General features: G+C 55.6%; 2 protein-coding genes across 4 annotated transcripts in view; one reads left to right on the top strand and one right to left on the bottom strand.

Annotated features, from left to right (window-relative positions):
• The window catches only part of SIK3 (SIK family kinase 3), a 69582-nt gene extending 64937 nt beyond the window's left edge, over positions 1–4645 (bottom strand). For 2 of the 3 annotated variants that reach the window (XM_033081560.1, XM_033081561.1), the window contains exon 1: positions 4525–4644. The gene's annotated coding sequence lies outside the window, so the exon portion shown is untranslated. Of the gene's footprint in view, positions 1–4524 lie in introns of all 3 variants that reach the window. The other variant, XM_033081558.1, reaches the window with a different exon arrangement.
• Positions 4646–5548: 903 nt separating this feature from the next.
• PAFAH1B2 (platelet activating factor acetylhydrolase 1b catalytic subunit 2) lies at positions 5549–12764 on the top strand. Its single transcript, XM_033081580.1, has 6 exons — positions 5549–5651; positions 6696–6783; positions 7307–7396; positions 8191–8307; positions 8521–8643; positions 9178–12764. The coding sequence occupies exons 1-6, from the start codon at positions 5620–5622 to the stop codon at positions 9454–9456; spliced, it is 729 nt and encodes a 242-aa protein (XP_032937471.1). The 5' UTR covers positions 5549–5619; the 3' UTR covers positions 9457–12764.
• The last annotated feature ends 1202 nt before the right edge of the window (positions 12765–13966 follow it).

Here is a 13966-nt window from a genome sequence, read left to right as displayed (position 1 = left end):
GTGCTTGTGCTGCTAGAAGGGCTGTTCTGCCAAGGATTAAAGCATTGTGGATTTGGGTTATTACCCAGTGAAACAACTCCAGGTACCCCTTGAACAGGATCTCACAACAGACAGCCAGGGAAACTTGCTCTGAGCTCTGCCCATCCAGATATTACTGAAATTTAACTCAAACCTAAGTTGACAAGCAGCCTGCAAGAAGCTAAGGCAGCACAGCAGGAAGATCACTGCATTTGGGAAGGAGCTGTGCTCTCCCAGGACTGTCAATTCCATTTCAAGAGAAAGATGGATGTGAGAATGACTCCTGTCTCCCACTGAAACACTCCATGGGAGCAGAGCAGCCACGGCAGGTACACACTGCTCCGTGCTCCAGCTGCACCTCCAGTCCCATGGAGCTGATGGAAGGGATGGAGCCAGGACAGCAGAGAGCTCTCAGCAGTGCCCAGTGACCACAGGACCTCTCTGTCCTCCTCAGCCCCAACAGCTCCTGAAGGCTCAAACACAACAGCCAAAGGGCACGGGAACATAGGGTATGTGCTCCTTGGCACACTCAGGAACATTCCCTGACCAGCCCTCATGAAAAAATGTGGCATTAAAAACAACCCCACCGCCTGAACAGAGCTGGAATTCTAATGAAGTCACTTGGATGATTTATAAATGGAAATTCTGTGGAAAACAATTAATTCAGCAGGTCACTCTGAAGATTTTTAGCACAGAAACAAGGGTTTCTTGTAAAAGATGAGAAAAGACAAAAGGAAAGGAGACAGGAGGGATGCACCAAGACACCCCACAGGTGCCCAATTCATCCCAGTCAGAGCAGTGGCTCCAGCTCCTGCCCAGCCATCAGAGCAGCTCTGACAGAGCACAAGAGTCCAACTTTGCATGGGCAGGGACTGAATGTAAATTGCTGCCTTGGTTAATACGTAAATTGCCGACTGTTCCCTTCTATTCCATCAGTTCCAGCAGAGACAATTATGAATACAGGCCTCCTGCCCTTTGGGATGATTAACATTCCCCTTCCTCAGTGTCCCCAGCACTGCTGACCCACATTCAGCTCCTGAAATGCAGTTCTATGTAAACTGCAACGTTCGGTGTCAGCAGAACGTGCCAGCCCAGCAGGGTCAAGCACCCTGCTCCTCTCCCTAAATAAATGCAGTGCTCAACTTTCCAAGGGCCGGAAAACCCCCGTCCTTTAAGATCAGACCAGACACCCAACTACCCTCCACTTCTCTTTTTAGGGAAAAGGGGACACAAGCCAGGAATGTTTTCTCGAGTTGTCATGTCAAAGTCCACTTGACCTGGTAAATGTCCACTGGAAAGGAAAACAGGATCCAACACTGAACCACAGACCACCTCAAATTCCAGGCTCAGCAATGCACACCAGTCACTAATTTCACCTTCTGGAAAAGGCTCAAAATCAGGGGTACATCTATTTCCCAGCTCACACAGACACTCACAGTGGAGTTCCTTTTGAGACGTGGAGGAGCGCGGCTCCCAAGGAGGGGCCATGACAAGCAAACCCGCTTTTCTCTAAGAGAATGTGACATGGGGTCAAGTTTGTGCAGGGATTTGGTGGCTATATTTGAACTGCCCGGTTCTCTTACGCAGCTACTGCTGGGAGAGCGGCATCACCTCGGGAAGGGGCTGCCAGCACAGGCAGCAACCGGGCTGCGCTTGCGTTTCGTGATCAAAGAATTCTTTCAGATCCCTAAATGCGACCATTTTGCCAAGGTTTTACTCGCTTCCAAGTTGTTTCCATTAAGTCAAAGTGTTAAAAGTGTAACTGTGATGAAGACAAGTTTGCAGTAGCATTATTTTGTATTTCTGCTGCCAGTCAAAAACGCTTCCCCGTAAGGATTTGCCCTTTGCAATGCATTTACATCAACACCTCCCTTCTAACCTCATGAGTCCCAGAGCCTGAACCAAGCAGCTCCTTTCTCCTTCCCCACTCCTCTCCCAGAGCCAACAGCAACAGTTCTGTCAGCGAAGGAAAAGTACTGAACCCACAGCGTTCAGGGTCTGCAAGCAGAATCCAATCCATTCACTCGCACTCCTCTCCAGAGGCTGGGATTTGAAAGGAAACCTGACCTCGGAGTTGAGAAAGCTTCCAGGTCAAGTTTCAGCTCCAAGCTATCCCAGCTCAGCCGAACAGATGGCAGTTGTTCCAGCACAGGTATTCCCCCAGGCTCGGGGAGCCCCCAGAGCTCAGAGGGACAGCGACAGGATCTCCTCCATGCAGGGAACATGCTGCAGGTCAAACCTGCTGCTCCAGAGCCCCCAGCACCTCACCTTCCCACCAGAAAGCCAACTCCTGAAATCCACAACCCACCCTTGGTCACTCCAGGGCAGCAGGAATGAGTGTACACTGCTATAAAGCAAAGCTTTCCAAGCTTAGTATCCCCTTCCATCACCCAAAGCCAACCTGCAAAATCCAGCCTTGGCCCTGTAAATGTGGAACACAATTTCCAGACAAGATTTGTTCACATATTCTGCTATTCTTTGGACAAAATCAACTATTCCTGCACAAAAGATGAACTCTGCTGTGGTATTTTGCAAACTTCAGGGTCAGCAGCACTGAAAAGAAACCTTGACCAAAGGAGGGAGTCTGGAAACAGGAACAGGAAAGCAACTTGGAGCTAGATGCCTGCTTTTCCAGGAGTGATCTCCATTCAGAGGGGTCAGTCTCCAGCACTCGAAGCACCTGAACCCATCATCCCATTTCTCTTCAGGTTCATCACGGGGAGAACAGCAGCACAGAACACCTCAAGTGGAGGTTAAATTGCGGCACCGAGCACTTGCAGGCACAAAATAGCTGTCAGGGCAGGCAAATACAGCCCAGCTCTGAAAGGAATTGTCCAGGAGGTGTTATAACTGATGTTTAAATAGCCCCTGAAATTAATTTCACTTTATTATCCGGGCAAAGAGCCAGAGCTCCAACAAACCAAGGCGATGGTGGATTTCTCCTCCTGTTTCAAAACAATGCTGCTCCTTAAACTGACAGAGGGGCAACCTCAGAAGTGACAGAGGGACAACCCCGGGAACTGACAGAGGGACAGCCCTGGGAATTGACAGAGGGACAACCCCAGGAATTGACAGAGGGGCAATCCCAGGAACTGACAGAAGGACAGCCCCAGGAATTGACAGAGGGACAACCCCAGGAATTGACAGAGGGGCAGTCCCGGGAACTGACAGAGGGGTAACCCCAGGAATTGACAGAGGGACAACCCCAGGAATTGACAGAGGGGCAGTCCCAGGAACTGACAGAGGGGTAACCCCGGGAACTGACAGAGGGGTAACCCCGGGAACTGACAGAGGGACAGCCCCGGGAATTGACAGAGGGGCAGTCCCGGGAATTGACAGAGGGGCAGTCCCAGGAATTGACAGAGGGGTAACCCCAGGAACTGACAGAGGGACACCCCCGGGAATTGACAGAGGGGCAGTCCCAGGAACTGACAGAGGGGTAACCCCAGGAACTGACAGAGGGACACCCCCGGGAATTGACAGAGGGGCAGTCCCAGGAATTGACAGAGGGGTAACCCCAGGAACTGACAGAGGGACACCCCCGGGAATTGACAGAGGGGCAATCCCGGGAATTGACAGAGGGGCAGTCCCAGGAATTGACAGAGGGGTAACCCCGGGAACTGACAGAGGGGTAACCCCGGGAACTGACAGAGGGGCAATCCCGGGAATTGACAGAGGGACAACCCCAGGAATTGACAGAGGGACAACCCCGGGAATTGACAGAGGGGTAACCCCGGGAATTGACAGAGGGACAACCCCAGGAACTGACAGAGGGACAACCCCAGGAACTGACAGAGGGACAATCCCAGCCAACACCATCCTCCCTCTGCAGCGCTTCCAAGGAGCCAGCACGGAGCCAAGAGCAGGGCAGGCGCAGGGCTCTGGTTCAGGCCTGTCTGCTGCCTGCCCATGCCAGCCCCCACGCCAGCCCTGCTCCTGCCGCAGCTCCGGGCACATCCCGGGGCAGCGCCGGTGCCTGCAGCACGGCGAGCCCCGGGAGCTCGGTGCCACGGGCACGGCGGGCAGCACAGCCGCGATAGCGCCGTTCCTCACGGATCTCGTGCCGTGCTCCAGGGCTCGCCCGTGCCCGCATCCACCCGGATCTCCTGCCATGTTCCGGGGCTCACCGGGGAGCGCGGCCGTACCTGCATCCACCTGGATTCGCCGCTCCCTCGGGAGGCCCTCGCGCTATTCCCTGCGCTTTCCCACGGCCCTGGAGACCCGGCCACGACCGAATCTCCCCGTTCCGGTAAGACACGACCTGTCCCCGGCTTGCCCTCCGCGTCCCCCCCGGCACGCCGGCAGCATCCCCGGGTACCACGGAGCATCGCCCCGCTCCACCTCCACGTTATCCCGGTGCCACGGGACCCGCGGGGACACCCGTGTCACCCGTGACAGCGGCCCCGCTCGCCGGCAGCGCCCGCTCGGGGCTGGGGGCGCTCGGGGCCGCTCCCCGCTCCGTCCCCGCTCCCCGGGGCAGCGCCGCGACCCCCGCGGGGGACTCACCTTGGCGCGGGTCACCAGGTGCGTGGCGAGCTTCACCACGGCGAAGTTGCCCTTGCCGATGGTGCGCTCGATCTCGTAGTAGCCGATGCGGGCGGGCCCGGGGGGCCGCGGGGGCGGCGGGGCCGGGGAGAGCCGGGGGGCCGCGGGGGGAGCCCCCGCTCCGCCGCCTCCTCCCGCCGCAGCCGCCGCCGCCATCTTGTCGCGCGGAGCGAACCCCCCCGCGGGGCTGCGGCACCGCGTGAGCTCATCCGCGGGGGGGCGCCGGGGGGCGGGCGGCTGCCATGGCGACAGGGGCGGCGCTCTGACGTCACCGCTCGCGTCACGGCGCGCGCACCGCGCCGGGCGCCCTCGCGCGGCGGACGCGGGGCGGGGGGGGGGAGGAAGGCGCGCTGCGGGTTTGGGGAGAAACCCGCGGGAAGTGGGAAACGTGGTGCTCGTGACGTCACGGCGTCGGGGACCCTGGGTCACGCCTCTCTTCGGGAGGAGAATGACGTCATAGGGTGATAGAATGACGTCACGGAGAGGGGCTGCGGAGGGTGCTTGGTACTGCGGTTTTGGGGAGAAACCAGTGAGATTTGGGAGATGAGTCTGACGTCACTCCTCGGCTGGGATAGCTGAATGATGTCATGGCAGGACCACCGCATCTGGTGCCCCCCGGGGCCAGGGAGCTGCTTCAGTTTTGGGGCAAAACCCACCGGGGAGTTGGAAACTTGTTCTTGCAACATCACTCCTTGTGGGGACATCAGGAACCCCTCCCATGCGGGTCACGCCTCATCTTGGGGCAGAATGACGTCAGGGCGGTAGAATGACGTCATGGCGAGGCGCGGGAGGTGCTTTGGTTTTAGGGTGAAACCCACGATAAACAGCAAAAAGACTCCTCATGACATCACGCGGTCAGGGAGTGCCTCCATGACTCCCCACCAGGGTCGCGCTTCCCCGCGGGGCAGCATGACGTCACGGGAGCGGCGCGGTGACGTCACGGCGGGAGGCGGGACTTCCTCGGGCGCGGGGCGGAAGCGGCGGCCGGGGCGCGCGCGGGGAGGCGGAAGCGGAAGCGGCGCAGGCGCGGGGCCGAGCGGAGGGGACGCGCCCGCCATGGAGTCGCGGGGGAAGGAGCCGCAGCCGCCGTGAGTGCGGGGGGACCGCGGCGCGGGGCGGCGCCGGCCCGGGGACACCGGGGAGGGGCGCCGGGGGCGGCGGGAGGAGGAAGGGGAGGGGGCGCGGGGCGAACCCGCCCTGCTGAGCCCAGCCCGCCGCGATGGGCTGCGGGTGCGGTGTGCGCCCACCGGGCTGCAGGCGGCGGCCGCGCGAAGCATCATCCCGCTGCTCTTCCCGCTGTAGATCCTTCGGGGTCTGCAAAGATGATGCGGGGCTAGAGCATCTCTCTGATGGGGAGAGCTGGGAGCTGGGCCTGGTCAGGTTGGAGAAAAGAATCCCATCAATCCATACAAATATCTCCAAGGAGTGTCAGAGCATGGTTCCAGACTCCCTTTAGCGATGCCCAGCATCAGCACAAGGAACAGTGGCCATAAACTAAAATACAAATTCCACCTCAAAGTGGGGAAGATCTTTCCTTGGAGGGTGGCAGAGCGCTAGAGCAGCTGCACAGGGAGGTGGTGCAGGGATTTCCCTCTCTGCACACATTCCAAACCCACCTGGATGCATTCCTGTGTCACCTGCTCCAGGTGACCCCGCCTTGGCAGGGGGGTTGGACTGGATGATCTCCAGAGGTCCCTCCCAGTTCATAACGGTTCTGGGATTCTGGGATCAATCCCACCACGATGTGCTGCTCCTGAAGCCAGATTATCCACCTGGACTGTGCAGCTCAGCAGCTGTAAGCTGGATCTCTGGGCGCTAATAGGGACTTATCCTCGGAGTCTCAGCGGTGGTTGCCGAGTTGTTAAAGCCGTGCATGGCTCAGGTGTGGGGCTGCAGAGCATCCTTGGCACTCTGCTTTGTTCTCCGTGCTGGGATGTCCGTGCCTGGCTCCAGGGGAATGCCTGCTGCCGAGTCACTGTGCCATGGAGCAACATCCATGTTGTTGTTCTCTGCCAGCTGCCAGCACGCCCAGGAGCAGGCAGTTGTGGTGCAGCGGATTCCAGCAGCCCTTTCCCAGCCCTGGCGCTGTGGGAGCTGCTGGAAGCAGTGGGTGTGAACTGTTCTTTCCACAGGAACAGAATGGGCATGGGGGACGCCAACCCGGCAGCTGTCCCACACGCCGCCGAGGACATTCAGGGAGATGACAGGTGGATGTCACAGGTAAGGCTGGCAGGTGCATCCTTGTACTGGGCAGATGTTGGGCCAGTGCTGCCCAGGCCACACTTGGGACCCTGAGGTCACGACAGCCTGGAGGTGACAGCTGTGACAGCTGTCACACCTGTGTGTCCTGCTGTGATGGAGCAAAGGAAGAGGGATCTGGAGCATCTCTCTGATGAGGAGTGACTGCGGGAGCTGGTCTGGGTTGGTCCTGAGAAGAGTGAGAAGGGATCCCATCAATCCATACAAAATCTCCAAGGGGTGTCAGAAGATGGGGCCTGACTCTGCTCAGTGATGCTCAGTGACAAGACAAGGAGCAATGGCCATAAACTAAACCACACCAAGTTTCATCCGACCCAGGATCCTGACGGGGTGTGGAGTTGGGAGCAGCTCAGGGGTTAATGCAGGCAGGGGTGCTGGAGGGTATGGCAGCAGGGGAAACTGGTTGGGCAGCTGTCCTGCAGCACAGGTGGATTGCCCAGGAGCAATTGTCACCTGCAGCTCACCTTGCTGCTCTCTTTGACAGCACAATCGGTTTGTCCTGGACTGCAAAGACAAGGAGCCCGACGTGCTCTTCGTGGGGGACTCCATGGTGCAGTTGCTACAGCAGTACGAGGTAGGGATGAAGGGAGGGAGGGATGGGTCAGAGCAATTGGAGCATCTCTCTCTGACCCACTAGTGGCTGGTCACGTGTAGCACTGATGACTTGCACTGTTCCCGTTTTCACTGCCGTCTCCTGAGGCGTCCCTGCCCTGCTTCCTGAACTCCCCAGTGCCTGGGCACTGCTTTACCTGGCTGCTTTTGCCCCCCTCTCTGAGGCCACGACAGCTGCCTGCATTTTGGCACACGTGCACAGCTCCTCAGCTCTCAGATTCCAGCCTCCTGAGGGCCATCGAATTCCCTGGCATGGCTAGAACACACTCAGCCCTGTAGAGTTCAGGGTGCCAGAGGCATTGGTCTGCTGGTTCTTCCCTAAAGTTACTGAGGGAAAGTTCTCTTCTGCCATGGTGCCAGCTGAGCAGCTTTGTTCTGCAAGAGCTGCTTCCCTTTGTTCTAGTTTTGTTACCTGGAGATGAGAAGGATTTAATCAGGTCATAGATTCATTCTTCAAAGGCCCTGTGCTTAGGAACACCACGGTCTGCAATAGATCAGCACTCTGGAGCTCTGATGAGTTCAGCAAATCACTGCTCCAGAGATCTTCCTTTGTGCCAGGTCTGAGAGCTTGAACCTCAGCAGCTCCATCTCTTCTGATTCCAGATAAAAACCTCATTCCTTGTGAAATGCCCTTGTTGGATTGAGTTTTCAGAGAAGGGCTTGTGGCTCTCTCAGTGACCTTGAGGACACTGTGTGGTGTCTTTGCTTCACAGCCAGGATGCTGCTCTGAAGCAGCACATTGGTTTCTGCTTGCAGATATGGCGAGAGCTCTTCTCCCCGCTCCATGCACTGAATTTTGGGATTGGTGGCGACACCACGGGACATGTTCTATGGAGACTGAAGAACGGTGAACTGGAGAACATCAAACCCAAGGTATGAGCTGCAGAGTTAGTGAGGGTATCCAGGTGAAGGCCTGGCACAAGTGCCTTCCCTGAGAGCAGTGGGCAGTGCCAGCCCTGGGGCTGAACTCCCCGACTCTCCCTGCAGCTCTTTGGCTACACAGGATGTTTATGCAAGGATTTCAGGGTCATCGGCCCTGTTACCACTTGCCCTGGAAAAGCTGGAAACATTTTTCTCTCCTTGCAGGTCATTGTTGTTTGGGTTGGAACAAATAACCATGAAAACACAGCAGAAGAAGTCGCAGGGGGAATCGAGGCCATCGTGCGCCTGATAAACACCCAGCAGCCACAGGCCAAAGTGATTGTGCTGGTACGTCCCTGGGCTGTGCCTCTGCTGTGCTGGGAGGGCAGTCCCTTGATCTGTCCTCTGCTTTGTGCCTCCCCTCGCTGGCTTGGCTTTGCAGGAGCTCTCTTTTAGCCCTTCCAGAGCTGGGTGGACTCACTCCCAGTAACAACCCCACTTCTCAGTGTTGCTGAGAAAGTCCTGTGAGGGCAAAATAGGTGCCCAAACTCCAGCTGGCATTGGGAATCCTAGTTGGCTTCCTTGTCCTGAGGAAGCTGCTGCCTGTCTTGCTGAGGAGCTGAAAGGCTATGAAAAGAGCACAAGCTGATAAATTTAAAAAATAAAAGAAAGCAGTTTCCCTGGCAGTCAGTGCTTGTAGCTAATCTGGCTCCTTCACTTGCATTTCACATTAGTCCTGAATGGACAAATTCTCATTCAAGGGATGAGTTCCTCTTGTCACAGACATCCTAAATCCTGACAGGCAGCCCAGATTGGAGTGGAAAGCAGGGCTCCTGGTGCCATCAGTCACACAAAGCTCTTTTCTGCCTCCCCTCATGCCAGGGCCTGCTACCTCGTGGAGAGAAGCCAAACCCGCTGCGGCAGAAGAACGCCAAGGTGAACCATCTGCTGAAAGCCTCGCTCCCCAAACTGCCCAACGTGCAGCTGCTGGACGTGGACGTGGGCTTCGTGCACTCGGATGGCACCATCTCCTACCACGACATGTTCGACTTCCTGCACCTGACGGGCGGGGGCTACGCCAAGGTCTGCAAGCCCCTCCACGAACTGATCATGCAGCTGCTGGAGGAGACCCCCGAGGAGAAACGAGCTGCCCTGGCCTGAGTCGCTGCTGTCAGCGTGGAGAGCATCATCCAGCCCATCAGATCAGTTCTGTCACTGGCACTACAGAATCCTTCTTTCTTAAAGCACTTTCCATTGTAGAATGTTACCGGATGTCCGTACCTAGTGTTTTGAGGGGGAAGGCTCGTGTTTAACTGGTCTTGTACATACGAGGGCCGGCTGGGTTGGTTTTATTGCAGGAGGAAATTAGCTGAAGAAGAGTTTTACTTTTAAACCATTCCTCATTTAAAACGAGAACAGGACTGTCACTCTGTGCCCCTCTCATGTCTTGTTGCCCTGTGGTTGTCTTAGACCCCTTGTAGCCTGTCCGACAGCCCACTCCTGGCTCACCGTTCCTGGCTGCAGCCATCGTGCTCTGTGTATTTGCCTGGGAACAAGAATCACATTCCACTTGCAACAGCCAGAACAGATGCATTTTTCCAAACTCGGTTCCACCTTTTAGGCGGTTTTGGGTTTTTCTGTTTGGGGTTTTTGTTTGTTTGTTTGTTGTTTGTTTGTTTACTGAGGGGGCGTTAAATGACAAGTGTTGCTTTCTCACTCCTTTCTGAAGCAGCTTGAAACTGGAATTCAGAAATTTAAAGAAGCAAACAGTTACCTGAACTCGTGTAACACTCCCCAGTGCTTGTCTTGTGCTCGTTTCCCCAGTCCTGCTAGCGGGGGCACCTTCCCTTCCTCCCACGCAGCTCTCCTGGGAACGCTCCCATTTGGGTGCTGCTGGCCCCTGCTCCTGCTGCCCGTGATGTTGCTGGCTTTTAGCAGTTGCTCAGTGTAGGATTTTAATGATCCAGTAATTGGCATCACTTCCTCGCTCCCCTGGAACTGACAGACATCCCTTTGAGGTGCCCGGGCTCTTTGCAGTTTTTTTTTCTATTTTTTTATTAAGTATGACTGTTACATCCTTTTTTCTAAAGCAAACCCACATGAAGAGCCCCTGGCTGCAAGGCCTAAATCACTCTGAAGCTTTACAGATCCCAAGGTGTATATTTCCTTATCACTACTGGTTTACTTGTATAAACAGTTTATTTGAGCAACTACAGCCTCTTAGAGTAAAAAGTGAAGTTGAGACGTAGCTTCTCCTGCCCTGGACACTGCTCCTCACCTCTAGCAAGGGAGCCAGAGGGGCAGGTGTGGCTCACACAGTGGGGTTTTGGCTTGGTTTATAGTTCAGAGGGCTGGTTGTAGCAAAACAACTTTTCATTTAAAACTGAGAGCTTCTCTTCCAGAAAGAAATGGTTTGGACCTGAGAGGCAGAGCCCTAGATGAATTGATAACTTGCAAATAACCTGTTTTAAACCAAGTCTGTTCCTCCCTGCCTTACCTGCCAGAGCTGGAGCTCAGTGGTGCCACGCTGGGTTTGTGCTTCCCGCGGGATTCCAGGCAGGTAAACCTGGGAGGAACAGAGAGCTTCACTCTGTGCTCCAAGGGAGGGGTGTTCAGGTGTCAGGGGGCTTTGCTGAAGCCCATAGGTACTGTACATAGTCTGTCTGCCCTTTGCTGTAGCCAAGGGGCTGGTGTGTAACTCTGACCTAGCGTTGAGGAATCCCCTAACATCCCACCTCATCCCCCTCCTCCTGTAGCTTTGATCATAGCAGGATTCCTGCCTGGATTGCATGCATAGTGTGTGTTTTGTTTCCAGTATATGTGATCTACACACAGATGAAGGAAAGGTGAAGCATTCCCCTGGCCAGGATCAGATGCAGGGAGTTGCAGAGTGCCATGGGAGAGGAGGGATCACACCCTGCCCCCATGATCAGCCCAGGGGTGCTGCTCCGTGGAGCTCCACAGCTTCCAGGGCAGGCTTTGAGGGAACACTGCTCACGCTTCCCATAAGCTTCTGGCTGAAAATATTGGGGAAGGGCAAGTGGAAAGTCAACTGTTAAAAGTACAGTGCAGTGGAGAGTTCCTGGGGAAGGGCTTATCCCATCCCCAGCCCCCTCAGGGAGCCGGGATAAAACCGGTTCTTGCTCCCTGAGAGCTTTCCATCTCCAGAAAAGCCGTGTGCTAGTTTAATCTCTGCATCCCTGCTTCCCTCCCTCCCTGCTGCTGCTGCTGCATTTGGCTGAAGAGATGCTAACCAGGAATGTACTCTGCAGTAAAGCTCTGACTTCGCTCGGCACCCTGTGCTCGCTGTGAGCCAGCCCCGTGGGCAGGGTGCCGAGTGGCCCGGGGAATTTGGCAGGCTCTGGCTCACCAGGGAGGCTCTGCTGGCTCTGCTTAGGCTTGGCTTGCTGAGGTGCCACGCTCTGTGCTGGTTCAGTGCTCTCGGCTCTGCTTGTTGCTGCCTGGCAGGAAACTGCCCTGCTCACCTGAGATGTGTTGTGGGCAAGAGGGGCTCTGCCTCCTGCTCACCCTGTGCTGAAATCCGAGTGCCTCCTGTGAGAAAACTTCAGTTCCAGCTCTGGATGTCCCTCGGGACGGGGCTGTGGCCTCCTCTGAGTGAGCGTGTCCAGTTTCGTGTTTATGCAGCAGAGAGGAAAACAAACAAAAGATGTGAAATGACAGAGTCTTGTGAGGTGCTGGGGGAGGGTGAGGCAGGAGCAGGGAGGCCCCTGTACCTCCCCTCGCTGCCCACCCGCTGCCCCGAGCCTTCCCCGGGACACAAACCATTGTGATTCTGCTTTGGCAAAAATGCATCGGCTGGTAGAAGTCACTGTTAGTGCATATTTCGATATAAATGTCAATGTTTCACCCACCGTGTCGCAGCCTGTGTGTGTGTGTGTGTGCCCAGCCGTCTCCTGCCCTGTCTCGGTCACGCCTGGAGGTCTCCATGGGGCCGGGCAGGTGCTGCCAAACCTCCCACTGCGGGTCCTCCCCGGCTCTGGGAGTTGTGCTCAACCAGATCCTCGCTCCTCGTTTAATTCCTGCTTCCCCCCACTCCGTTTGGGGCTGTTTCTGTCTGTTTTTCCTCCTTTTCCCCGTGCAGATCTGGGTGCTGCACCCAAACCTGTGAGCACGGTGCTGCAGGTGAAGGGAACTGGTTTATTCTGGCCCTCGACAGGACAGCGGCTTGTGTTCGATTCCCGAGTGATTTATCTCTAATCCCTGGAACAAACAGGGAGTGCACATCCCCACGCAATCCCGCTCACAGCCATCCTGCAAGAGGCGACTCGAGTTCCACCAGAGCCGAGGAGCCGGCCGGAATTCTGCTTCTCTTCCCGCATGTCTGTCCCTGAGGTTGTCCCATCTGCCACCAGTGCCACCACCTGCACCTGGAAAGGATGGGCAGACTCCAAACTGTGGGATCCTCAGGGACAGGAGGGCCCGGAGAAATAAAGTGCACAATAGCAGCAGTGCCTTGTCTCGTGGCGTTTGTCCCGTGGGGCAGAGCAGGACGCTGCCCTGGAAAGTGGCTCTGAGGTGACACGGGGCTGAGCCCATTCAGAGAGGGGGTTTTAAATAAAAACCACCAACAGCAGGCAAGTAAAATGTGATGTAAAGGGCACAGAGCTGTTGGAGAGAGGCCTGGAAAAGCGGGAGGCTGGGCAACAGCTGGGATGGGGGGATGTTTAGGGAGACACATCAAAAATGCAGTGTGGTGTCACTCCCGCTTCCCCCAAGCATGGGAAAACTCCCAAGTTACAGAACTTTCACGATTATAAGCCACGCCATTTTGACTAAAATTTTGGTCCGAACCCAACGTGCGGCTTATAATCAGGTGCGGCTTATATATGGACAGGCGGGCCCTGGGGCCAATGGCTGCCGGGTTGAGGCGGAGCCTCACTGCAAAAAAACAAGTGCGCCCTATAGTCCGGTGTGCCTTATCTCATCTACAAAGTTGCGAATTTTACTGACTCCCGGGGGGGTGCGCCTTATGGTCGTGAAATTACTGTAATCTTCCATCACTCAATCGTATACTTAATCCCCTTTTAAACAAATTGCACAGCTCCACGAACGGGGTCAGGCCCAGGAGGGTGCAGGAGGCTCTCAGGGATGAGACTGGCTGTGTTTCATTCCCTGCCAGTGCCAGGGCACAGATCCCATCCCCACATGGAATATTTGCTTTTGAAGTGGGGCTGGAGAAACACTGAGAGTCATCCCTACCCAAACTTTGGGACTAGGGGAGGATTTGAAGGACAAGTTGAAACCAGGTGAAAACCTTGTTTTTATCCTGCACAAGAACAAAACTGAATTGTTTCACTCAGTCTTACTCTGTAGGAGAAAATAAGTCATTGACCAAACCTCCAGGGCCCTTGTGTGACTTACCCAGAGTTTACACAGTTATGTTGTGTAAGTTAATTACACAAAGCTGGAGTATTTCCTATTCTTGTCTAACCTGCTGGTCAGCCCCAGATCCCAGCACACTGACAGGGATGTTCTATTGCACCTGGTCCATAAATACTGCGCTGTAGTCATGGACAGGGAGCAGGGCAAACACCCAAAAAAAGGGAATAATCTCGCGTGGAAAAAACACGCGTGGATAAAACTCGCGTGGAATAAACACGCGTGGAATAATCTCGCATGGAAAAATCTCACGTGGAAAAAACACGCATGG

The sequence above is a fragment of the Catharus ustulatus genome, chromosome 28 (assembly GCF_009819885.2).
Source record: "Catharus ustulatus isolate bCatUst1 chromosome 28, bCatUst1.pri.v2, whole genome shotgun sequence".
Taxonomy (NCBI): Eukaryota; Metazoa; Chordata; class Aves; order Passeriformes; family Turdidae; genus Catharus; species Catharus ustulatus.
The sequence above is the reverse complement of the archived record's forward strand: the minus strand, read 5'-3'. Positions and strand labels throughout refer to the sequence as shown.

Excerpts from the sequence above, each read along its gene's own strand:
- PAFAH1B2 (XM_033081580.1), top strand. The coding sequence starts at position 5,620 with ATGGAGTCGCGGGGGAAGGAGCCGCAGCCGCC. Across the intron at positions 5,652-6,695 it reads GGGAAGGAGCCGCAGCCGCC|GAACAGAATGGGCATGGGGG; the intron begins GTGAGTGCGGGG and ends TTCTTTCCACAG. Across the intron at positions 8,644-9,177 it reads AGGCCAAAGTGATTGTGCTG|GGCCTGCTACCTCGTGGAGA; the intron begins GTACGTCCCTGG and ends CCCTCATGCCAG.